Source organism: Naegleria lovaniensis (assembly GCF_003324165.1).
Source record: "Naegleria lovaniensis strain ATCC 30569 chromosome Unknown tig012, whole genome shotgun sequence".
Lineage (NCBI taxonomy): Eukaryota > Heterolobosea > Eutetramitea > Acrasida > Naegleriidae > Naegleria > Naegleria lovaniensis.
This window is the reverse complement of record NW_025407834.1, coordinates 459359-484053: the sequence shown is the minus strand read 5'-3', so window position 1 is coordinate 484053 and position 24695 is coordinate 459359. Positions and strand designations below refer to the sequence as shown.

The 24695-nt window shown below is 36.0% G+C and overlaps 16 protein-coding genes across 16 annotated transcripts; 8 read left to right on the top strand and 8 right to left on the bottom strand.

Moving 5' to 3' along the window:
• Positions 1–53: 53 nt before the first annotated feature.
• On the top strand, positions 54–797 carry C9374_001343 (uncharacterized protein; the record flags this gene model as incomplete). The annotated part of the gene is made up of 1 exon (XM_044689303.1): positions 54–797. The coding sequence occupies one exon, from the start codon at positions 54–56 to the stop codon at positions 795–797; it is 744 nt and encodes a 247-aa protein (XP_044551741.1).
• A 368-nt stretch (positions 798–1165) lies between these two features.
• On the top strand, positions 1166–1741 carry C9374_001342 (uncharacterized protein; the record flags this gene model as incomplete). The annotated part of the gene is made up of 1 exon (XM_044689292.1): positions 1166–1741. The coding sequence occupies one exon, from the start codon at positions 1166–1168 to the stop codon at positions 1739–1741; it is 576 nt and encodes a 191-aa protein (XP_044551740.1).
• A 52-nt stretch (positions 1742–1793) lies between these two features.
• C9374_001341 (uncharacterized protein) lies at positions 1794–3281 on the bottom strand (the record flags this gene model as incomplete). The annotated part of the gene is made up of 1 exon (XM_044689281.1): positions 1794–3281. One exon carries the CDS (start codon positions 3279–3281, stop codon positions 1794–1796), a length of 1488 nt encoding a protein of 495 aa, XP_044551739.1.
• Positions 3282–3355: 74 nt separating this feature from the next.
• C9374_001340 (uncharacterized protein) lies at positions 3356–4393 on the bottom strand (the record flags this gene model as incomplete). The annotated part of the gene is made up of 1 exon (XM_044689270.1): positions 3356–4393. The coding sequence occupies one exon, from the start codon at positions 4391–4393 to the stop codon at positions 3356–3358; it is 1038 nt and encodes a 345-aa protein (XP_044551738.1).
• A 235-nt stretch (positions 4394–4628) lies between these two features.
• Positions 4629–7450, top strand: C9374_001339 (uncharacterized protein; the record flags this gene model as incomplete). Its single annotated transcript, XM_044689258.1, has 2 exons — positions 4629–4643; positions 4874–7450. The coding sequence occupies 2 exons, from the start codon at positions 4629–4631 to the stop codon at positions 7448–7450; spliced, it is 2592 nt and encodes an 863-aa protein (XP_044551737.1).
• Positions 7451–7571: 121 nt separating this feature from the next.
• Positions 7572–8908, top strand: C9374_001338 (uncharacterized protein; the record flags this gene model as incomplete). The annotated part of the gene is made up of 3 exons (XM_044689247.1): positions 7572–7768; positions 7813–7983; positions 8116–8908. The coding sequence occupies 3 exons, from the start codon at positions 7572–7574 to the stop codon at positions 8906–8908; spliced, it is 1161 nt and encodes a 386-aa protein (XP_044551736.1).
• Positions 8909–9376: 468 nt separating this feature from the next.
• On the bottom strand, positions 9377–10015 carry C9374_001337 (uncharacterized protein; the record flags this gene model as incomplete). The annotated part of the gene is made up of 1 exon (XM_044689236.1): positions 9377–10015. One exon carries the CDS (start codon positions 10013–10015, stop codon positions 9377–9379), a length of 639 nt encoding a protein of 212 aa, XP_044551735.1.
• A 727-nt stretch (positions 10016–10742) lies between these two features.
• C9374_001336 (uncharacterized protein) lies at positions 10743–11777 on the top strand (the record flags this gene model as incomplete). Its single annotated transcript, XM_044689225.1, has 1 exon — positions 10743–11777. The coding sequence occupies one exon, from the start codon at positions 10743–10745 to the stop codon at positions 11775–11777; it is 1035 nt and encodes a 344-aa protein (XP_044551734.1).
• A 21-nt stretch (positions 11778–11798) lies between these two features.
• On the bottom strand, positions 11799–13514 carry C9374_001335 (uncharacterized protein; the record flags this gene model as incomplete). Its single annotated transcript, XM_044689214.1, has 1 exon — positions 11799–13514. The coding sequence occupies one exon, from the start codon at positions 13512–13514 to the stop codon at positions 11799–11801; it is 1716 nt and encodes a 571-aa protein (XP_044551733.1).
• A 196-nt stretch (positions 13515–13710) lies between these two features.
• On the bottom strand, positions 13711–14922 carry C9374_001334 (uncharacterized protein; the record flags this gene model as incomplete). The annotated part of the gene is made up of 1 exon (XM_044689203.1): positions 13711–14922. The coding sequence occupies one exon, from the start codon at positions 14920–14922 to the stop codon at positions 13711–13713; it is 1212 nt and encodes a 403-aa protein (XP_044551732.1).
• A 246-nt stretch (positions 14923–15168) lies between these two features.
• C9374_001333 (uncharacterized protein) lies at positions 15169–17259 on the top strand (the record flags this gene model as incomplete). The annotated part of the gene is made up of 1 exon (XM_044689192.1): positions 15169–17259. One exon carries the CDS (start codon positions 15169–15171, stop codon positions 17257–17259), a length of 2091 nt encoding a protein of 696 aa, XP_044551731.1.
• A 4-nt stretch (positions 17260–17263) lies between these two features.
• C9374_001332 (uncharacterized protein) lies at positions 17264–17683 on the bottom strand (the record flags this gene model as incomplete). Its single annotated transcript, XM_044689181.1, has 2 exons — positions 17264–17558; positions 17649–17683. The coding sequence occupies 2 exons, from the start codon at positions 17681–17683 to the stop codon at positions 17264–17266; spliced, it is 330 nt and encodes a 109-aa protein (XP_044551730.1).
• A 237-nt stretch (positions 17684–17920) lies between these two features.
• On the bottom strand, positions 17921–18406 carry C9374_001331 (uncharacterized protein; the record flags this gene model as incomplete). The annotated part of the gene is made up of 1 exon (XM_044689170.1): positions 17921–18406. One exon carries the CDS (start codon positions 18404–18406, stop codon positions 17921–17923), a length of 486 nt encoding a protein of 161 aa, XP_044551729.1.
• Positions 18407–18959: 553 nt separating this feature from the next.
• On the bottom strand, positions 18960–19948 carry C9374_001330 (uncharacterized protein; the record flags this gene model as incomplete). Its single annotated transcript, XM_044689159.1, has 2 exons — positions 18960–19203; positions 19251–19948. 2 exons carry the CDS (start codon positions 19946–19948, stop codon positions 18960–18962), a joined length of 942 nt encoding a protein of 313 aa, XP_044551728.1.
• A 146-nt stretch (positions 19949–20094) lies between these two features.
• On the top strand, positions 20095–22478 carry C9374_001329 (uncharacterized protein; the record flags this gene model as incomplete). The annotated part of the gene is made up of 2 exons (XM_044689147.1): positions 20095–21596; positions 21662–22478. The coding sequence occupies 2 exons, from the start codon at positions 20095–20097 to the stop codon at positions 22476–22478; spliced, it is 2319 nt and encodes a 772-aa protein (XP_044551727.1).
• Positions 22479–22568: 90 nt separating this feature from the next.
• C9374_001328 (uncharacterized protein) lies at positions 22569–24495 on the top strand (the record flags this gene model as incomplete). Its single annotated transcript, XM_044689136.1, has 4 exons — positions 22569–23577; positions 23628–24180; positions 24264–24269; positions 24327–24495. 4 exons carry the CDS (start codon positions 22569–22571, stop codon positions 24493–24495), a joined length of 1737 nt encoding a protein of 578 aa, XP_044551726.1.
• Between the last annotated feature and the right edge of the window lie 200 nt (positions 24496–24695).

Genomic DNA, 24695 nt, shown 5'->3' with positions numbered 1-24695 from the left:
TCGCGTTATTGAATCGGATCGGAAGAATTTATTACTTTCACAAAATCATCATAATGGAACGACTTTTAGAGAGAAAGCAACAATTAGAAGCGGAACTGAAATGTATTCAAGATTCTATCAATAGAGCTGAGGAAGTCTATTTTCAAGATACTCTTCATCATGGAAATATCATCAAAGGATTTGAAGGTTATTTGAAAATGGAGAAGGGAGGCTCATCATTCAGCACCAGTAGCAATAGCAGCTCTTCATCTCAAAAGATCAAATCTTCTTCATCCTCCTCATCAGCACTCTCCCAGTTTTTAAAGAACAATAAGAATCGAGTCTTTTCTGAGAGTAGTTTTGCATTTCCGAGACCCTATCCTTTCACCACTGGTTGTAGTAATAGTAGTAGTAGTGGCGGTGGTGGTGCTCAGAAGAATTATTCAAGAATTGGTCGAGTGGAATATGTAGATGACGATTCGCTCATATTGGATCCTGTTCCTGTGATTGCTCCATCCCGAAATCATCATTTAGAAGGAAGCAGCAACGCTTTGGTGTCTTCTTCTAGAAATGATCACCACAATGATGTTATTCCTACCATACAAGAATCTGTTTCTCATCATCATAGGAAAACAAAGAATACACATCGGAATGAAATTGAACATGGAAATATTTCTACTGGTAGTAGTTCTGCTGCATTGGGATCATCCTCCCTGTCACAAGTAACAAACATTCCCACAACCAATTCAAATGGAGGAGAACAAACGAAGCAACATGTTGGAAAGTTACATCCTTCGTTGAATTACAGAAAACAATGAGAAATGTCAATGTGAAAAATTGTGCACCATAATCAACAACTAAGCTGTAATAATTCTCTCAAAGCAACAACACAATTGAGGAAGGAATTTCAGTCCATTAATGGAGTGCAAGAAAGAATGGAGTGATGGTTCTCAACTACTACTGAACTGAAGAAAACGCTTTCGTTGCCAAAGTTGCTAGCAAACCAACAAAGTTGAAAAAAAAGAATTTCTAGAAATTGGTTACTGCTCAGAAATAGATCGGTGATTTCAAACACATTCAGTAACACCCTTTAGACGATGTTTGCATGAACGTCTTGCAACGGGCTTGAGTGAATCGAGAAAACATATTTCGGTAAAATCTCTGAGATAAAACTAAACAATTAAAAATGAGTCTTCTTTCATCAAGTCTCAAACACCAACAACAACCTCAACTGGCACAAAGTTTTGGCCGACAGCAACAACACTTAATGGCTGCACAAGATCAAGAACAGAAATTTAAGAATAATCCGTTTTTTGAAAAATTATTTAATAGAATTGATGGACTAGTTTCAATAATTGTGTGTGATATGGAAGGAAATATTGTGTCTAGAGGTTATTCCGAAGATTGTACAATTGAATTTGATAATACTTTTCCATCAACACATATTCAAGCTTCTGAACAGGCTAACAAATTACCATTCGGAAAGAATAGATATATAATCAGTTGTTATGACGATTATTCAGTTCTTCAAATGCATACGGAACCAACCAAAGCGGTAAATCAAGACCAAGGTATGCATAAATCAAAATCAGAAACCTCTGTTGAAAACGATGAAGATGACGAAGAAGAATTAGGTGATTCTTTGTTTGTTTCCTTCATATGTACGTCGGATACAAGTTTACAACTTATAATTGATTTGTCAGATTATATTTTAGAAGCAATGAACACACTTTACGCGTCACCCGAAATAACAGATCAATAACAATATTGTTCACATTAAATTATTATTTGACAATATTTATGACGTTCGACTTCTAAAAAATATTATTCTTTCTAACTTTTAAATGAGTGAACTGAGCTGGCTTTTCTCTTTCCAGTTTCTCAAGTTCTTCCTTGAGTTTTTGTTGATACATTTGCTCTGCATAGAGTTGTGCACGTTGTTCTGCTTGTTTTTGTTTTTCTTTTTCCTGTTTTTTGAAATCATTGTACCGTATTTGATCTAAAATATCGCCTTGGTTTTCTTTCAAAAATCTTCGTTTTTCTTCAAATTCAGCTTGTTGTCGCAATTGTGCCTCAACCATCTCTTGTTTTAATCTGTCACGCTCTGCAAGGCTTTCCTCTCTTCTTCTTTTAGCCTCATCAAGTCGTGCTTGAATTTGGTTTCGTCGCTCTTCCATTACTTCTTGCATTAATTTCTCTCTAGCTTTCTGTTCCTTGTTCCACTGCTCGAGACGTTTTTGCCAAGATCGTTCGTTTTCTTGCATTATTAAATCATCCAGTTGTCTTGTGTCCTCTTCTTCTTTCTTCATCATCTCCAAAATCCATTTTTGGTACTGTCTAGCCTCTTCCTTAATTCTATCTCTCTTTGCCTTTTCCTTAATTTCTTCTAAATTTTGCTGCTCAAGTATATGGTTTAAGAATTGAAGATCTAGCTCTCTTTCTCTTCTCATGTCTTCTTGCTTTTGTTTTCGGTTCATTTCATTGAATTTTTCTACTCTGTTACGAAGCTCTAATAATCGTTGTTGCTTTTCTTTTTGCTTTCTTCTCTCCGTTTCTTCTTCAAGAGCCCATTTCTCTTTTAATAAATTTCCTTCTTCTTCTTTTAATCGCTGAATTTCTTGCTTGTTCTCTTCCAGTTTTCTCTTTTGGTCGTCAAGAGACTGTTTTAATTGTTCGTTCATCATCCATTGTTTTTCTCGTTCTGAACGTTCCCTGTCTTCCTTCTTCAGCCTATCCTGCTCCCATAATTGGGTAAAGTATTCTTCTCTGTCTTTCTCAATCATTTTAAGCTCCTCTTTTTCTTCTTGTTGCCTCATTCTGTCGGCTGCACATTTAAGAGTATTAGTTCTTGTTTTTGCATCACGAAGAATGTCGTTATTTTGAATAAATCGTTGGTGTTGTTTCTCTCGGGAAGCAATTTGATCTCTCATAATTCGTTGCTCTTTCAAGTCCTTTGCTCGCTGCTCAAGCTTTTTACGTCTCTCTTCAGTCGTTTCTTGAGTTGCCTCTAATTCTTGCTTGTACTGTTCATCCTCAAGTGCTAATTTTTCTGCAAGTTTATTGCGGCGCCTTTCTAGATCTTGCTCTTTTTCTTTCCGAAGCTCGTCCAACCTCTTTTGAAGTTGTCCCTTTTGTATTTTGATTGTGGTTTTACTTTCCCACTCAGCAGCAAATCGTTGTTTGGCATCGGTCTGTTTGATTGTGTTGAACGTTTCCCAGTGTTGTTCTTGTTTTCTTCGTTGATTGATTGAATGATTTAATTCTTTCGTTAATCCGACCCCTGATCGACTGCCTAAAAACATTTTTTTGCAGGTTACAATCAAGTTTTTAGTAGCAGAATTGGCGCCAACTTGCGAGATGTATTGAGAGAGGTTGACTACTTTTTCCTAGAGAGAGAAAAAGAAATGGGTTTTTTAGGCTGCGTGGAGTCTTCAGATTTGACTTTCTTAGTGGATGAGAGATCAGCGGATGTTGAGGCATTAAATTTTCTCTTCTTGTCGGTGTGAGTGTATGATCCACCAAGAGTGTCTTCTTCATGTGTTAAAGAGTCATCGTTTTTAAAATTATCACCAGCACTGGTTGCAAAGGAAAGTTGTGACGCTTCGTTGTTTGAAGTCACAGGTTCACGTTTTGCAACACTCACAACCTCCCATTGTCCAAATGTAGTGTTAGATGATGTGGAATAACTAGTAGCATACTTATTCTTCCATGAGGAGGATGTTTGTGTCTTTACAACAGGAATATCCTTATTAGCTTCTTGTTTTTGTTCAATAGCTTCAGAGGCCTCTGATGCCTTAGAGGATTCTTCTTTGCTTTCTTCTTCATCATCTTGCTCGTAGTAAAAATAGTTCGGATCATCATAGTATCCTCCAATTTCAGCGGGTGCAGAACTGGTTTTGACACTTTTCTTTGTATGCTTTGATTTTACGAATGATGTTTTCTGCTCAGTTGCGTCACTACTCGATACAAGAGTACTCAGCGGTAAATCATTATGTTCAAATGATTCAGGTTCAAATTTTTCTTCCGTTTCTACTATGTTTTCGTTAGCCAATTCAGATTGTTGCTGTGGTGGCTGTTGTGATGATATCAAATGAATCGGAGGAGGTAACAAAGGAATCTTTTGCATTTCCTCTTGATGTTTCAGGAATTGTTGAAAATATGGATTTGAAGACTCATCATTATTAATATTTTTAGATACTCTTTTTTCAATATTATCTAACAATTTCCGATTTCTTTGTTGCTCCTTTTCAACATTTCTCTCTTGTTGTTGTTGATTTCGGATATAATTTTGTACATTTATAACGTGGTGTTTGGATCTCTCGTGTCTTTTTTGCTCCGAAGGTGTATCACGAATCCATTGTTGGCAGTACTTACAAAACGTATTGCCTTTAGGTTTCCATGATGGAGTGCTCATTGATGATCGCAACTTGAATGAGGAAATAATATTTTGGTGCAACTCGAGAGGAGTGAAGATATTTTTTTGGAAGTGTGATGGAGACTTAGGGTACAAAACTGAGTTGTTGTTCTTCAAGCTTGCCCATAAAACCTTTCAAGGCCAACTAACAATTTAAATACAATTCCATTCATGGTTCTTTAATAGTGGTTTTCAAAGCCTCCGACTTCGGAACCAGAGTTCCAATTAAAAAAAAATGCCCAGCAAAAAGGTAAGTCACCAAGCTTTGAGCCTTCTTGCTGACTGTTATTGTTCGCACCGTTTTATTTATTAATATAATTATCACCACTATCATCACCGTCTCTAATGGAAATCATGTTACAATGGGATTGATTTTATAATAATGGCTTTTACGATTAATGCGAATGTTCATCACATCAACAACATTTTAACGTCCGATTGATTATTTATTAATTTTATCATCATCACAACGATACATAGAGTACACACGGTAAAAAGAAGAGCAATAGTAGTAGCAAATCACAATCAAAAGGAGATAAAACCGCTCCGCAAGTCTCATCTTCTAAACGATCGGATAGCCAAACTACATCACTTCATGATTTTTGGAGAAGACTCAACTCTACTACTCGTAAAAGATTGTTCAATGTTGACGCATATGTGTTGCTCAAAAAGATAAAAGCACAATATCAAAGAGTTTGTTCGTGTACAGTATGTGGAAGGAACAAAACAATTCTCGACCGAGAATTAGAAAGATTGTTTACGGAATATTGCAAAGAACTTGCATATCCAGATCATAACAATGAATGCCAATTTAACTTTTGCACCACTGTGGACAGGTCTTCAAAACTTCGCAATAATAATAATAGTAACCGAACACCAAAAACCACTAAAAGAACAGTCATCAACAAGGACGGAACCGAAATGCTAACAACAACAACATTTAAAAAGAGTGGGAATGTACGTGTGATAGAAAAAACTGTAAAATACTATTCTACAACAAAATTCAATCCAAGCGATAACAATGGTTTTCCGTCGAAACCAACAAGTCCGATTATCGAAGACATCACAGATGATTCAAAAGATAGGTCAGCTCCTTCTAAACAGCAAATCAACAGTACCGCTGATACAACAAGCACAACTCCATCAACAACTGCTTCAACGACATCTACGCAAAACGTTGCTCAAAATGGTACATCAAGTCAGCAGAACTTACCACCACCTCCTCCTCCTTATCCTTCTGAAGAGTTATCTCAAGAGGATTTAGCTCAATATGAATTTGGAAAGAATCTTTCAATCAGTAAGGATGCCATCATCACACTTTCCGAAGAATGGGTAAAACATCACGAATCCAGTGATGTTATTCAACTGCTTCAAAGATTCGAGCATAGCATAAAGCAAAGCAACTTGGAAAATTTAATATTGAACAAGGATAAGAAAAATAATAATAACAATGCATCTGAGGACGATGAATATGAAGATGACGACAACGAAGAGGACGATGTTGACGAAGATGATCAAGAATGCTCGGAAGAAGAAGACGACGAACAAGAGGAAGAAGATGAAGAAACCGAGGAAGAGGAAGAAGATGAAGAGTCAGAATGTGAAAGTGAAAATTCTGAAGAAAATATTTTGAAATGGAGAGAAAGTAGGAGAGTCTTTCATTTATTTGCTGCTAAGGCATTCTATGACAATATTCTAAACGCTTTCAAAGAAAAACAAGCATTAGATATGCAAGCAAAGTTAATCGAAGAAGAGGAAATTAAAGAAAAAGAAAAAAGTGAGAAGAAGATGAAAAAGAAGAAAGAGCAAGAAAAGAAGAAACAAGAGCAAGAAAAACAGAAAAAGATGGAGGAGGAACGAAAAAAGATCGAAAAGGAGATGATAGATATTATCAAGAAGGAAAAACAGAAAAAACGAGAGGTACACAAAGATGTGCATGAAGTTGAGTCTCCTCATTCCGATGATCAGGCCACTGAACCACAACAACCAGAAATTACTCACATTCTTTTTGAGAATGACATGAGTGATGTCTCTATTAAGGTGACACCTGAGCAATTCCCAAGATATCAACCTAAATCAAATATCAATGACAAAAAGAGTGCTAAACCTGTAAAGAAAGTCACGGAAGATTCGTCGAAATCTATGGCATCATGCAATACATCGTCCTCTCAGTCATCTCAGGTTACAGCACCAATGGACACGATTTCATCTAGCGATACTATGAGCTCTGGGAATAGCTCTGTCAATACCCAACATCCACCTGTTGTGACTCCATCAAATATTGTTTCTGTGAATGATCAAATTGTCACCACCAGTAGTGATCCAAAGCTCAATGGAGCAAGGAAATCACCTTCTCCACCAAATCATCCAAACAACCAACCAAACAATGCTTTCAATAATGGCTGGCAACCTATGTCTAACGCGTTTCAATTTGGCAAGCCACTCCTAAACCCTGCAGAAATGTCGTTGAACAATAGCTCATTCCATTTTACGGGAGGAAACAATTTTCAAAACCCACAGCAACATGCTGGCAATTATCAATCCACCCAGACACAACAACCATCCTTGTTCGGTCATTTCAATAGCAATGCCAATCAACCAGCTTCTCAGTTTAATTTATTTGGTCAGACACAATCAGGCAACCAATTCCCAAACGTTTTACCTTACGCATTTTCTAATGGTTATTCGTCACCTCAATACAACAATCAAAATAGAATGAATGCACCATACATGATGCAACCAATGCCTCCCCAGCAACAGCAATATCAACAATGGATGAATTATGCTCACTTGACTCACATGCCACAAGGAGGTATGAATGGTGGAAACAACTTTATGGGCTCACCTTTCCCTGCCAATCCTACTCCATCTATCTTTGGTGAGGATCACACTTTCAACAACATGCCTCATACTCAACAACACCAACAACAACCAACCAGTTCTTACTCGTTCAACGTACCACCGCCTCCTCATCACTCCACTGTGGACAGTAGAAACGTGAACAATACTTCTCAACTCTTTGGATCTGGCTTTTTCAATAATCATATTTTGAAATAATAAACCTCTTCTCCTCCTTGTATATTCTCTCACAACATCAACCTTTGTGACAACAACGTACTTGTTTTGAGGTATCTCATCTTTCCAAATCATAATTTTTCAATTAAAAAAATACAACAACATGTCATCAAGTTCCATGGTTGGTGAACTCAGCTCTCGTATCACTTCATCTTCCAAACAACAACAACGAACGAATCATGAAGAATCGGAAACAATTTTACCTCTCTCAAAATCATCTTCTCCGATACCATCCCATTCACCATCATCATCATCACTCATCCACAACAAGCACCACTCTCAAAAAGATGCTTCTAAAATGTATGTTGTGTTCAACATTGATTGAATTTCACCAATGTCCATAGTCAAGTATTATTTGCAATAATTTTCTTTATTATCACATCGATATCTTCATTATTTTTCTCAAAATATTTAATGGATATTGGAGAATATACATTTCCATTTCCATTGACAATGACTTGGTCTCATTTACTAGTGGCACTGATTTGCATTCTTTGTACTTATAGTCTCAATAGGTATGAAATAATTGTTAAATATTTGAAATCATTTTTATTCAATAATTGTCATATATGACATATACATTGATTTTCTGTCACTTGTCGATGATGACGGCAAATATTTTCAATTTTTGCTAATAATTTTCAAAGAACCTTTTGTTTTAGCTTTTTACCAGATTTTGAATTTAAAATAGAAACAGCAATTCAAATCATGCCTGTTTCTCTTCTCTACGTAGGAATGGTTACTTTCAATAATTTATGTTTAGATTATTCAGACATTCATGTTTATCATACAGCAAGAAGTATTAGCATTTGTTTTACTGCACTTTTCACATTTGTTCTTTTAGGTGAACACATTTCAAAAAGAATTATTTTTGCTTGTTTTATCATTGCTATTGGATATTTTATGGCAGGAATTAAGGAAACACAATTATCAAAAATTAATCTTGTTGGATTTGCATTTGGATTAGTATCGAGCTGTTTTATGGCTTTATACTCTATCTATTTGAAAAAGATCATGTCATCTACTCAGAAGAACCATTGGATTATTTTAATTTATAACACCATTGGAGCTATTTTATTTTTATTTCCAATTTGTGTCATGACAGGAGAATTTGAGAAGGCATCAGCTGTTCCATTCTTGTTTGAACCTAAATTCTTAATCATTTTAATTGGTACAGGTTTTGTGGCATTCATAGTCAACATTTCGAATTTTGTGCTCATTTCGAGAACTTCCCCATTGTCTACCTCAGTGATTGTGACACTCAAATCTGTGATCGAAAGCGTGTTGTCTCTTTCTCTTCATAGAAGTGAAGGTCACCATCACTTTTTCTCCACTTACAGTATTGCATCAACACTATTCACCTTGCTTGGCAGTTATTTGTTCACTCTTTTCAAATTGCAAGACGAGAGGAAAAGGAATGAAGAATCACTCCTTGAATAAATCGAGCTTACTCTAAAACCAGGAAAGTCTTCTCAAGTGAACTCACTTTCTTCTTCGAGAGGAAGTCAATGGATGAAGACTTTTACAAAGAACTCTCTTGTTCAACAGTACAGAGGCTCTCACCGAATTTATCAGTTAAGCTTGATTAAGGGAACAATCAAACCAAAAAAGAGATGTCTTGATTTTCATAACTCCAAAATTTTATTCGAAAAGAAACACAAATACAAATCACAGTCATCCTCCAAAATAGAGACAGACATTCCAACAACTCTACTATCGAGATTATGCGAACAAAGATCAAAATTTCATGATTTGATGGTCATGAAATTTACAATTGTTCAATCTGTCATCCAAAGCAGTGGTTTGTCCTCTCTACTAGATATCGTATGATATTGAATTCATGAATCCCTTCATGCTTGACCAATTGCAAAAACTATCTTGCTCACTAGTGCCCACTATTACTACTATTTACAACTCAGCTCCAAACAAAACCCATTCGGTAGGATTCAACTTCTTAATGCTTGGTTGAACAAGTTGAAATCCAGCATAAATGAATCCGCGAGCAAATTCCTTCACTTCAGGATGATTCTTCTCCATACAAATGTAGATGGTTGAACAACAAATACTTTCAGCAATATCCATTAAATTGATAATGCTATCCTTGTGTAAGTATGTAGAATGAGAAGGTGGGTAGATCATCATTTCGTTCTTCTCAAAATCAATAATGCCAGTGAAGCCTGTTCTAATTGCCCGTGATAATTCTAAAGATGTTGCAGACTCATCATCGGATGAAGATGTTGAAGAAGTTGATAAAGTATCATCATCATAATCATCGTCAGAATCGGCATCCAATGATTCAGCGTTATAAACAAACATAACACTCTGCTTGAAAGCGGGCTTTTTGATTGCAGATGTATTACTACCAGCAGTGGTGCTATTTGTTGTACTAGCAATAAAGTTCATGGATTGGTCAAGTTGTTGAATAAGAGTATCAATACGGGAGTCATGATTAGAAGATCCTACAGCCAATGGGCGATAGGAAAAATCAACTTGTTTCAATGCGAACATAGCCACATCAAAAACAGCGAGGCCCTCTGCCGTCGTCATGGCTAAAGAAGTACAAGTTCTCCCTTCTTCCACCCATAGAACGAGTATAGCAAGAAACAACAATCTCGTCCAACAAGGATGATGTTGTTGTTTGCTTCTTGCCCATACTATTTTGTTCTGGTGAATTCAAAAAATTAAAATCCCTATAAAGCATATGCATTTTCAACGGATGCGTGAGGCTATATGGTGGTTGATTGAGTGGTGATGATGAAGACAATAAAACCTAAATAAATGTCAGGTTGTTTCGAAAATTATTCTAGAACAAGACGAGTGAGGACTTGTTAGGGACAATTTCGTTGCTGTATGGAGGAACGAGCAATGGCTTTGAAAAAATGTTTTTTTTTTTCGGTTGGTTTTTTGGTGCTATTAATAATAACGACCATTCAAGAAAGCCTTTATAAGCCATCATCTGGTTTCCATTTCATTTGAAATTCTCTTGGTCACCTGAATCACGAGGTAAATTCTCTTGGTCGTTGGCATGAATCACGAGGTGTGGACCAAGGTGAGAGTGGGTAGTGAGGAGAATACAATGCTTGAACTCTTCAAAAAGGAACAACTCTTTTTGCCCCATCCAAGTTCTGCCAAAATGGATACAATTCCAAGAATTGAAAAGCCAAACTCGAGCTTAAATTGCAATAACATACACACAGAGAAATGGAGGAAATCAATTTCGGAAATATTAATATTTCAATAATAGATGGTATTAATGATTGGATGAAACAAAAAAATGTCTTCTCAGCACACCCTCTTTTCATCTCTTTCAAAAATTATTTCTCAAGATTTAGGAACGAGAGGTATTGACAAACTTCTTCAAAACGCTTCAAAAGATATTTCGGAGGATTACAATGTTCAATCAATCGTTCGCATTGTTCATGATTATATTTTAAATTCCATCATGACACTTGTCGATTCTACATCATCCAGCTCTGAAAATTCCAACAAAAAATTCGTTGCAATTATTACCGGATTTTCAGTACCACCCAATGGCTATGCAGAAACAGATGGTCCATTAGGAGCCATTTGGATTGGTTTAGGAGTGCTGAGATTTACTCCTTTGAATGTTCTTTATTTTGTGGACGAAAATCAATACGAAGGAATGTTAAAATTCTTGAAAATGGTTTTTGGAAATGATGAACAACGAGTAAAAATTGTTAAGGTGACCAGACAAGACTGCAACGATATTCACCAGGCTTCTGCAGAATGTAAAGATTATTTAGATGACATTCATTCTTTCATTTCAATTGAACGAGTTGGAAGATCAAAAGATGGAAAATGTTACAGTATGAGAGGCATTGAAATTTCTGGTTATAATCTTGCTCTTGACATCATTATTGAATATGTCCAAAAGAAACATCCAAACACTCCTCTTGTGAGCATTGGTGATGGAGGAAATGAAATTGGAATGGGTAGTGTTCTTGAACATGTTGAGAAATGCATTCCTAATGGAGAGAAAATAGCATGTGTGATGAAGAGTGACTTTTTACTCGTTTGTGGTGTCAGTAATTGGGGAGGCTATATATTATATTTATTATTTGAGTATTGTAGAAATGCTATTGTTGAAAATAAGCCAATGCAAGGAATAGATGTTCAGATTGACCTCAATTATCTAACATTTATGGTCAATGAGTGCCAAATGGTTGATGGCGTTCGAAACCAAGCTACCATTAGTGTGGATGGATTAGACTATGATCCTATTCATGTACAAGTTGTCAACGAGCTGAATCATTTATTTGATATAGACATGAAAAAGAAGAACTTGTAGATAATTTAATGATATTCTTATTTACACTTGAAAGCATTGGGCCGGAATTGTACCATTTCTATTCTCAATCATAAACACATCCATGGCTTTCTGGAGATTCCAACCAACATATTCCAAACAAGGAATTGCAAATTCTCGTTTGAGTTTTGTTGCCTGTAAAAAGTCTGAGAGAATGGCCTCAGCAGAAAATGTGAAATTTGGAGTCGTTGTCGATGCAGGAGTTCCGAAATTCCAAGCTTCATAGATATTAGCATCTGATCGAAATTGATTCAAATTAAGGGAAGAATAAGGTCGAATATGGTATTGATGATTTCGAATCAAGAAAGGCAAATTCAAACTCGCGGAGATATCCATGGGTTGATTTTCAGTCATGAAGAACACGGAATCGATCGAACGAGGAAACGCAAAACCTTTCATATCAAACTGTTCGCATGGACAATGAAACACTACAAGTAAGCCATTCAAAAAAGGTACATTCTGAACATCCACTAATTTCACATTCAAATTATGACTGCATGGTGGCAGCATTCTCAATCTTGCCACAATTTGTTCCTTTCCATAACTAATAGTTGAGCTTTCTAAAATATTCTTATCAATATATTCCTTCTCCAAGATGAATCGAACATTTCTAGAGTAGGGTTTATAGGGTTTCATTACGAAACGAGATTCGACTGTTTCAGGTAAGTCAACAATTTCATTCATATTATAAGAGAAGGAAAAGGTGGCATTTTCATGATAGAATTGAAAGAGTTGATCTCGATTCGAATCAAAATATGTAAAGTATTGAAGAAGAAACCACTCTATATACTCTCGCTGAAAAGTATTTTCGTAGAAACTTGACGTCAAAATACCTGGCAAGACGCTTTTTCGCATCACTATGGTTTCACCCTTAAATTCTTCAGGAATGATAAAATCATCAACACTTTCAAGAGAAGGAAAGTATTGAATGAGAAGTGCAATATCCTCTCGCATGAATTGATTGTTTTGTGCAGTTAGGAATGGATTTCCTGCAACGTTTAAACTGACAATTCCTAAACCTTTTAAATGTTGCAATTCTTGAATATATTCCAGGTTATTATGACGCAAAGAAAGAGAAATCAAGTGCCTCAATCTTACTAATGGTTGCCACACTTGTAAACTATGAATTCCGTTTGAATCCAAATTTAAATGAGTGATATTCATGAATCTATTCAATATCACTCGACATACGTTGGACCAGAATGGATCTAAATCTTGTTTGACTGGAGAGCTAGCTTTAACTGTGGTAGTGGTGGTTGAAGGTGGTTGTTGTGATTCCTCAATTTCACCTTCGTCGTTTAAGGTTTGAAAAGATAATGACGAGGATTGTGAAGATGAAATTTCAGGAAAATTTTGTTGTGTTTGAGGCTGTGACAGCAATCGACTCACATCCAAGACATAGAATGGAGGTTCATTCTGTGAGGATGTATATTCATTTGGAGGAGCTTGTCCAAGCCCAAGCATAAATTGAGGTGACAATGGATGACTCAACGATTGAATTTCCTCTTGTGTGAGAATCAACTCTTCCAAGTTTTGATTGGTTTTGTGAATACCTGGAACGAGAACTTGGTAAATCTTTTCAAATGTATGTTCCGAGTCATGATAATGGTGCTGGTGGTGTTGTGAATACCTTGACGGTGAGTGATAGAATTTATATCTTGGACACCTCACTCGACCATAGTTGGTGAATTGGGGACTTCTATGATGCTCTTCTTTCATCGTTTTTTTATGTTTGTGGATTATTTGTGGTGGTTGAATTTGTAAATTTACTTATTAAAGACACTACTATTCTAATCGGCCATCAACTTGCCTTAAAATAATGGTAAACTTTCGTGACCTGTTTGTCATCATTTTGTAGTGCTAATAATGTGAGTACAAAGCATTTCTTGTGATAAACAATGGAGGACTAGGGTAATTATAGTTTGCTTAGAATAAACCCATTTTCATCCAAAAACTTTACAGAATCTGTAACACTGTCCTTCCAATTTTTAAACTCCAATCCAAGCACTCGTTTGGCCTTTGTGTTATCAAAGTACAATGGTTTTCCAAGAATACTTGTTAAATATTGTCTCAAACCTTTTGGTTGCAGTAAAGCTGCCAATCTACCAACTCCAATTCCAATATATCCATAAAGAGAAATTGTTGGTAAATTCTTAGCCCACTTATAAGGAGGAACTTTAGCTTCTCTCATTTGCTTGACCAAATCCTTCATCGATGTTGTCTCTCCATTAGAAATAATAAATCTTTCAACTTTGTAAGGTGCAAAACACGATCTATCGTTCATATTGTGTTCCATGGCCATGACATGTGCCTTTGCAACGTCACGAACATCAACAAATGGAAAATCCAAAGGCAAAATCACTGGGAATTCTCCTCGAGCCATTAACATGATACTTTCATGACTCTGACTAATCAGTCTTGGATTCATTGGAGGGCCAATAACTACAGCAGGGCAGAGTGTTACTAGTTCAATAAATTCGTTTCCGTGTTCTAATTGTGCTTTTTGTAAATATTGCCAAGCAGCCTTCTCAGCCATCACCTTTGAATACAAGTATGGGTTATAGGTGAGAGAGGACTCTTCATTCCAGTCCTTCTCATTGTAAACCTTGTTTGGTTTTGCACTATCAGTAATTGAAGCTATGGAACTCGTTAAAATAATTCTTTGAAATCGAGATGGATCGTCATTTCTTTGAGACTTTCTCAATTTTACACATTCTTGCAACACATTCAAAGTTCCTTTCACTGCAGGATCTACCAAATCTGTTTTTGCATTTTGTACATGCACCTTAAATGGTGAAGCAGTGTGATGAACAAAACGACATCCCTCAATGGCATTCTTGAAGCTTCCTTCTTTCAATAAATCAGCTTCAAAACAAATCAGTCTTTCCTCTAAAAGTTTTTGATCCAATTTCCCAAGTTCAGAATTCTTGCTCTCATAATCTCTGATATTATTTATAATTTCTCTTCTTCCCTTCTCTACTGATCTCACTGTAGCGTGAACAATATATCCCTTTCGTAATAGTTGATAAACAATATGAGAAGCGATAAAGCCTGTAGCTCCGGTAACGCATACTCGAATGGGTGTTGCTGATGTTGATGATTCATGAATAACGGAAGAAGAGGACATTTTATGAGTGTGGTTGTGAATATTCGGAATAAAAAGATGACAGCGCTATGGACGCGGAGTGAAAGGCTTATAACGTGTGAAGGTATTTTTTCTCTGCAATTTTCAGAATTTGAAACCAATTCTCAGCAAATTTCATGGAATCCATTCATCAATTGGATGGAATAGTTGAACCATCAAAGGCAACAACGTAGTCTCAATGTTTTAGTTCAGTGATCCTTTATTGAAAGGTATGATTAGAAGAAAAAAATGACGGATCCGAATCTTATCATCACCGAAGAAGAAGAACCTAATCCGATCTCATCATCAACCAATTCCGATACAGGTGCACCAACGTTGGTAACTCCTACAGATGGTAATAATACCCCTATAATTTCACCACCTCCAACAGGTATTCGCAAATTATTTATTCTGATTGGAAAATATTTCAATTTGATTTCATTATTGTTATTTATTGGAGCCATTGGATGGTTTATGTGTTGGCCTCTATTATCAAAACATGTTTATTACTCGGAGAATGCTCTATCTGTTTTCTTTCAAAATCCAGAGTATAATCAAATGGATGCTAATTTCGGTGTTGATATTTATAATCAATTGAAAGTTTTGAATCGATCATCGGATGATTTCAGAGAGCAAACGTACAGAACAATAGAAAATTATTTAAACTTGGAAAAGACACCTTTTTTCAACGAATTGAAAAGACACTCTTTCGAAATTGAAAGAAATTATATCAATAAGATTGTTAGAGTGAAAGGAGAGAATTTGTATGTCACAATAAGGCCTGGACGTGGAAATGGCAAAGAGTCAATTGTTCTGACAGTTCCATTTTCAAAATTAGAAAGCTTAGCATTCTCTCTGTCCATTGTAAAGATGATTTCAAGAATGAAGTGGTTGAATCATGACATTATCTTGGTCATCAGTGATGGATATGATCAACAATGGGCAGGTGAGGACGCATTTATATCTTCTGCAGTCATACCTACTGGAAGAATGAGAGAAGCCATCACCATTGATTTAGATTCATTTGATTTTGAACAAGTTGCAATTTTAACGGAAGGAGTAAATGGAGAGCTACCTAATCTTGACATGGTAAATGTCATAACAGGATTACTGAGCGAGGGATATTATAATTTTGGATCATCTGTATTGGCCTCGTTCTTCAAAGCTGATCCCACAACGAGCAGTAATGTCGATTCTGTAATTAAGAAATATTCTCAATTCAAGAAACATTTACCAATAACTATTTATTTATATCAAAAATTGCTCTATAAGCTTAACGAAGCACTCAACAATGCAATTCCTCGTGATTTTATTGAAGAAAGTGTCATAGTAATGTATCACTGGTACAACCAATTGATATCAATTCCTACAGGACCTCATGGTTGGTTTAGAAAGCAACTCACACATGCATTCACTATTACAAACTCAATTGCTCCATCCTCGTCTATGAACAAGAGTTTGAATCAAACATTTTATTTGCTTGGCCGAGTAATAGAAATTACTATCAGAAGTCTTAATAACCTTATTGAACAGCTGCATCAATCATTTTTCCTTTATTACATTGTCTCATCTCAACATTATTATGGATTTGAACATTATTTACCAAATTTATTAATGTTTGTTGGAGCTTTGACTATTCAATTTATTGGTAATTATTACTTGGAAGTAGCCACAGGAAAGGTGTTAACTCACTCTTTGATCTTTGTTTCCACAAATTATTTTATAGGAATTTTGATTTATCTAACTCCAATAATTTTAAGAGATGTATCCATTCATTTACCATTCATTAGTAGCACTGGTGAAGATTTTACAAAATATTGGTTTTCTATTGTGGTAGCTCTGGTGATGATTTCGTTATTGATCTCTCACTCAATGTCATCCAAGCTTTATGAATTTTTCATTGGAGCACGACCTGGCCATCTTAGTTGGAGAAGTGTTAAATCATTGGCCGTTGCTGTGTCTACTCTATGTGTTGGAGCAAGTATGATTTATTCGAGCGCCATCTGTATTTTTCTTTCTACATTTTTATTAACTCTATGTACAATCACAATGACCATTCCTGAAAGTAAGATTTTGAGATTATTCCAAATTATTGCCATTTTGATCATGTGTCCTTTCAATTTACTTGTGGCCAATGTGGTAGCCAAAAACTATTATTTTGGTATTTCTATGACCTCCCAACTCGAATCATTGTTTCTCATTACTGACCTACCTCATAACTTATTTTACATTGTGTTTTGTGTGATCATGATTCCTACATGGGTTATATTCTTGCTCTTTTCCTTAACCAAATCCTCACATGCATTGTTGATAACCAGTGCAAAAATCAAAGTTGAGTAAAAAATTAGTATGGTTTATTTCTCTTCTTAGTGTGACGTCTTGGTCGCTTTTCGACATCGTTTTCGTCCACCATTTTGTTTTCTTCAGCAGCTTGTTGTTCTTCCTTTTGTTTTTGTTTTTCTCGTTGTTTTTCAAGCTTTTTAGCATTCTTTTGTGCTTCCTTTACAAGGACATTATTTTTCACTTCATCAAGCATTCCAGATTCTTCTTCTTGTTCTCGCTTTTCTCTTCTTCGTTGTTCTTTTTGTTTCCTCTTTTCCTCCTCTTGTTTCTCTTGTTCTAACAGAAAGTTGTTATATCTGGATTGATTACGACCATTCATAAAAAACCGTTATAATTTGGTGACAATTCGATCAGAATCATCAATTCCGAGCTGCTTTCAACGTTACCTTGCTTTTATTTTCTTGTTGTTCTTTCGGGACATTTTTTTGAAGGGAACAACAAGTTTGTTGAAAGGACACAAGGCGTTCACTTCAAATTGACGATTTTAAATTTTGAATTAAAGGAATGATTGAGCCAATTTATTTCGTTTTAGGAGGAATAAGAAGAAGCCATAGATGGGGTGGAATTAAAATTTAGGAAAGATTTGTGAATTCTATTTGGTGATGAAAAACTACCGTGATGAGAAAATAGTGCACCACATGATGAATTCTTCGGCAAATTATTGTGATGAAGGGCTTGCTTGAGTCGTGGATGATGATTCACTTGCTTGCAATCCGAAAGCATTCACCTGTGGATAACTATAATAACCCTTTGCTTTTCTCTTCTCGAATTCGATTTTAGCAGCTGCTCGGGCCTCTCGCTCTCTTTCAGCAATTACAATTTTAATTCTGGCCATTCCGGTTCTGACTTTTGCCAAACGCTCAGGATGAGTAATTTTACCTCCCATAGTTTTTGCTAGCAATCTAGCAGTCAATAGCATATTACGTTCCTTCATCAAAACAATCCACAGTTTTTGTAAATCGGAGAGAGATTTTAAACGAAGTTCTCGGAGACCCCAAGCTCTTCCACATGATTCCATAGCCTTTCCTTCAAGAATAGTTTTATCAATAAATTCCTCAAGACCTCTCTTTGGTTGAGTCTTTCTCACCAAAGACATGACTGAGGATGAAGAGCCTCGGAAAACTTTAGAAAATTGACTGAACATTTTTTTGAGAAATAGGCACAGATAGTTCAAAGGGCATGCACTGAATAATGATGACAGAATAATTTCAAACAGTTTATCGTTCTTTCTGAAGAAGGTAAAGAACAAGAAACTTTTGTAAATTACAGTAATATTTGTAAATCTATTTATTGTCCAGTAATATTGGTGCTTGTTCTTCGGCTAATACTATTTGTTTAATGATTGTAGGTATGTCCTTTGCTAACTGTTTTGCTTGCTCTTCGGTTACACGAGGGTAATTGAAGGATGGGAGGTTGAGTTTAGCTAGCACTTTGCACTTTATCGGGGTCTTGTTGATGGATGCGTTGTCGTGAGTATTATTAAATGTAATCATCTGATTTCTGTTGAACGATTATTGAATGATGTATCTACTGAATCACGGAGTATCAGTAACTAAATTTATTTACTTAGGTGTCTTGTTCTTCTTCTTTTTTTATCTTTTTTGTCTCAGGTTCCTTAATAGTATTGCTTTGAGGAATGTTGATGGCATTTCTGTCATCCGTACTGAATGGAGAGGAGGTGCTCTCCATTTCATCTTTCACACGCTTGGAGCTGCTGGTTTGAAATACGAATGTAAGGACCCTTTTCCATGTTGAATTTCCTTAAGAGGTTTGACACATTTGGATGATTGATTCGTTGCACTATTCACAAAATCTGACACTTCATACATGCTTAAATGTTGAGAAAAATCACAAGTTTTCAATAGGGACAAGACGTCATCTGTAGGATCAATACCTAACCATTTTCTAATGTCAGACGTACTCGTAAGAATTGCAGGCATTCTATCATGGATATGAGCAAATTTTTCATCAGCTTCCACGGTAATCACAGTGAAGTTGTAACCATTGGTTGCATTTGAAGGTTCTTGCTTGTCATAAAGACTGCAAAACACATAAGTGTACCTTTTTCTTTTGGATGAATGTAATATGGTTGTTTCTTTCCTGTATTCAGCTGAGCGCTCTTCCATTCATAAAATCCTTCAACAAATAGAATAGCTCTGTGCTTGTTGAGCAATCGTTTGAAGGTTGGCTTTTCCTGCAATGTCTCTGCTCGAGCATTAATAGCTTTTACAGTGTGTAGTTGGTGATGATCACTCGTGTACGAGGTGAGTCCCCAAGTCATGGTTTGTAGATGAAGTCCATGTATCTTTGACAGAGGAGGTGTACTAGATTCCTCCTTCTTGACTTGAATCAAAGGCTCTTCTTCTTTAATTTCTTGTTTAATCATATCCTTGTGAGAAATTACATGATTAGATGAATGAATTGGATTATTTTCCTTTTTGATGAGAAAATTCTTTTCGTCAGCAGCCGATGGAGCCTCCTCCATTTTCAATTTTTCATCATCATGATCCGAAACACTTGGATCATAATAAATTATGGGTAAGCATGCTCCCATGCTGAAATTGTACAGTGGCTTGAATAGAGCCTGTCCGATCCAAACTGTCTGGTGCATATCTGCTCCGAGTTGACGGCTGGCAACATCGCGGAATTGCGGGGGTGCAAGAGATAGAGAACTTCTTCCACACATTTTTTTTAAACTGTTCCAATCATCACTGGAAAATTGGGTGCAGTATCAAATTTTCAACGAGCAAACTTTCTTGGACAACTTTCCAAAAAGCATACAGTGGGGGATGTTTTTAAAAAGTAATATTTTTAATGCCATTTGTGTAAAAAATGTCAAGTCAATTGTTGTGGTCTCTTGTTCAAGTTCTTTCCAACAACGACTTTCCGAAAACAACAACAAGCCACAACCAACAACGCATTCCCTTCTGGTTGAAAAATCACTCTTTGAAACCACGTTCACATGATACTAAGAATATTGTTTGGGAGATGATCGAGTGTGATCAGAAGAACATCACAATTTTACAGAGATCATGTGGTCATTCGTGCACTGAAATTATTTCATCATCACCATCTGAAAATTCTTCTACAACACTCTTCTTGTTATTTGGTGGAAGCCATGAAGAAATTGTGAACGGTGTGATCAAGTATAATGTGTTGAATGATCTCTATTTGTTAGAGTTGACAGAAAATGAATTTACCACATGTTGTAAATATATTTTAATGAAGAATGATGGGAATGAATATAATAATAATTATTATCATGTACAACAGCAACAACAATATGCGAATATCACACCAAAAGGTCGTCAATTTCATTCTTCTTGTTATGATGCTCATAGACACTTGTTGTTTGTTTTTGGAGGTAAAAGTGGAATGGAATGTTTGAATGATTTGGCTGTGTTTGATGTCAAAACTTCCCAATGGATTGCATGTATTAATTATGAAACATGGGCAAATGATACCATCACGGTTGTTCCACAGGCACGATACGGACATGCTTGTGTGTTATTTGGAGATTGGTTGATTATTCATGGTGGAAAGAATGAAAATGGAATGTTATTGAATGATTTATATGCTCTAGATTTGAATAGTGGTATTTGGATTAATCTTGAACCGTATTTGATTGTTACACAGACCTGCTCCTCCACCTTCACTTCAGAGGAAACAACTTCATCACTATTGAGTGGACGATGCTTTTTCACAATGAATGTTATACGAGAGACTTGTAATGAAATTGATTTGTGGATTGCTGGAGGTTTGAGGAGCTCCTCCTTTCGTGTCATTCACAACCCCACAGATTTATTGGACTCTACATTTTGTAAATTGACCATTATTCGAAATCATAAGGCAGAAGGGAGCAGCCAATGTGTAGTCCTTGTAAATGATGTGAATTCTACGTCCATGGATATTGGTATGGAAAAGAGATGGGATAAATTTGGTCATTGCAGTGTATTCAGGGAAGACAAATTGTTACTCGTTGGAGGAATGGATTCCACCACCATGCCTTTCAACGTTCAACCAAATTTGGTTCAAGATTCATGGATCTTTGATAATACTTGCATTGAATTGGATATGAACAGTGGAGACATTCAATACTATCAATATTCAAGTGTTCCAACTGTGGACTGTGTATTTCTTTCATTACATGTTTCATCATCCAAGAGCATCCATAGTAATGTCATGACCAATCCTTTTGCATTTCATGATGGATTTAGTTTTGCTACCTTACTACATGACAGCACTTTAACTTGTTACATTGTAGGTGGATTTCAATCATTCACTCATCATCAGGACGACACGATCGATGAACAACAAACAAATCAACCATTAAGGTGCTTTTATTTTGAACTCCTCTCACATGATGTACTTTCCTATATTGCATCGTTTCTACCTCTAGAATCTGTACACATATTCTCAAGAGTTTCAAAAAGGTTCTATACATGCTCAGGCTCAGATTTTATTTGGAAATTATTTTTGAATATTGGTTTCCAGAGTTGCGTCATGTCACTTTCAATTTTAAACAGAATTTTCTTCAAGAATTATCGAAACGTGCCAAAACTGATAATAGTCAATATTCAAGTACATGGCCACAAATCATGAAAAATAATAAGGAAAACACAACCAAGCTCTTGACCATGACCGATGTGATGCATGTTCATTCTTCATGTACATTACCAAAAACCATTTCATTCTTTTGTGAATGGAAGGCATTACATGTTGGAATCATTGCGGCTTTCAATGTACGAACCAAAGAGTTTATATCTAGACTTGTATATGGCAGTAAGGGTCATTTACTTGAGGGATATCATTACTTTTTCATTGAAAATGTCATGTATGCCATTGATTTTACGGATCGCAGTCATGACAATGAGTGTGATATTTATTTAATTTGTTTTGACTTGACCAATATAGGTACATGGAAATCGATAAGCTCTCCATTCGACTTGAAATGTACAAAGCCTCAAATCCTTATTGGTCTGGAAGAAGATAAGCATTCTCTCGTGTATTTATCAAAGAAGGGCTCAAAAACTAAAGCTCGACGACTTGACGGAGTGTGCAGTGATGAAGCACAACTGGCAGCCAAGAATCAACCACATATTTATTCATACTTGGAAGTGTCCACAAATTGTGGCTATGGATTCCATCAATTGTTGGAGTTTGTGGTCAAAGTGGAGAGTCATGTCAAGACGAACACCAAAAAGGAAATGATTTAAGAGACATCTATTGTGTCCTTACATCCGAGGTAAAAACTCGATTTACTACGTATTGAATCTTAAGGATGCACAATTGTCCACCAAAAAAAAATGCCAAAGAAAGTCGACAAGGAGGAAATCGCTTCATTTGAAAAATTTCTCTCGTCTTTCAAGAGCAATGAGGAAAGATTCGCAGTAATTCAACAATTACTTGCTAATCAAGTACTTCCGATGATTGCTACTATGAAGAGAAAACGGGAAGAGTCTAATAAGCATTTTTCTAAAAAGGAATTTGATATCGCCATCTCCATTTTGACTGAATGTATTGATGAATATCTTACAGCTTCCGATGAAAATGATAATAGAATGAGATTGAAAGAGTGGGACCAAACTAAAATTCTTTCATATAAAATGCAACAACTTAACGTAACAAAACCAGTTTCGGATAGGCTACAAATACGAAAGAAGTACAAGGAAATTGAAGAACAGTTATCTAATGCACATTTAATATTTTCTAATCGCTCGGTAAATTATTTAATGTCTGGAAAGTACTTGGAAGCGAAGCAAGATGCACTGGATTGTATTGAGTGGAATTCTGATTGGCCAAAAGGATATTACCGAGCAGCACAAGCTGCCATGATGTTGGGAGAGTATACAGAAGCACTTGAAACCATTTCAAAGGGAGTTGAGGTAGTGGAGCAATTCAAATATGAGTTGTTTGACACCGACAATGAGTATGACAATGAAATCAAACGTTTTAGCACTCTTAAAAAGGAGGTAAAGGAGAAAATGAAGAATAGTCCAAAGAAAGACGAACCTGTTGATGTCAAGTCATATTTTACCTCAAAGTATAAGGACATGGGCATAGGTTTCAAACCTGATTTCGTATTTACATGTATAACGGTTGACAAGCCTGACGATCTAGAAGACTATCTCGGAAAAATTACGGACAGTGTTGAAAAAAAGGGTTTGGTAGATCAAAAAGATCCAAAGTTCCATTTCACACCTCTCCATCTAGCCGTGTGCTTTAAACGCAAGAAGTGTTTAGAAATTCTGTTGAACCATGGAGCCAATGCTAACGTAGTTGACCTTACAGATCTCACACCAATATCCTATGCAGGTGAGTAATGATATAATTTATTAGACTTTATTTATTAACTTGTTCTTCAGTTGGACAAATTGCAAGCCTGTCAATAACAAAATTATTACTTTCTAAAGGTGGAAATGTAAATTTCAAAAACAAGAGCAAGGTTACTTATTTACACACAGCAGCTGCAGCTAACAATCTCAAAATATGTCAATATTTAATTGAAAAGCATGGATTAGATCCAAAAAGCCAAACAATACATGGAGATGACTGTATCAGCGTGGCTTCTGATAATAACGTCATTGAATATTTAAGAAAGAAGCAAATTCGAGCTGACAAAAAAGAAGAGCAGACATTATCTACATATTGTTGCAAATACTGCGGTAAATCAGACGCTCTTAAGCGTTGCTCTATTTGTAAATCTGTATTCTATTGCAGTATAGAATGCCAAAAGAAGGATTGGACCAATCACAAAGCCACCTGTTTGCCTGTGTTGCAAAGTGTTCGAGTTGAACCATCTCCCATAGATTCAGAAAAACCACTCTATGGATTCAATGTCAGCAACGTGGTTGGTTCTCAGGATGGCATTAAGCTAAAATCAATGACTTTTCAAGTACTGAGCTTGCAAAACAATCAGTACTTAAATCCAATAATTTAATAGGAAAACGAGTAATTATGAAAATTCAATCAGGTCCTTTTGCTCACTTTGTTTACAATAGTGATAGGTAAGTGGAGAGTTTGTGTGAACACATGAAAATATCACCCATACATATAATCAATAGATCATATATTGGTTACATTCGGTCTAGCGAACCAAGGTATGAACAACTTAATCAGAAAATTACGAGCGAGGGAATCATGGGAAGGAAAGGCTACTTTTATGTTACCATCAATACTGATTCTTCAATCGATATCGAGGTGGGAAAGCTTGCTCCGTCACAAAGTTGGTAACTTTTATTTCAAAAGAACATCTACATGCTACACCCCATTCACTCTCTTTAGCTTGATAGGATTGCTATTTTGCGAGTTCATGACCTCAAATAAATGTTTTGCCTTTTCTGAGCATTGTGAAATTGGTATGAACTCCATGTTTTTCAAAATGGTGAAATCCAAATATCTTTTTTTCCGTATGGGTGAATAGTCTGCGGCGC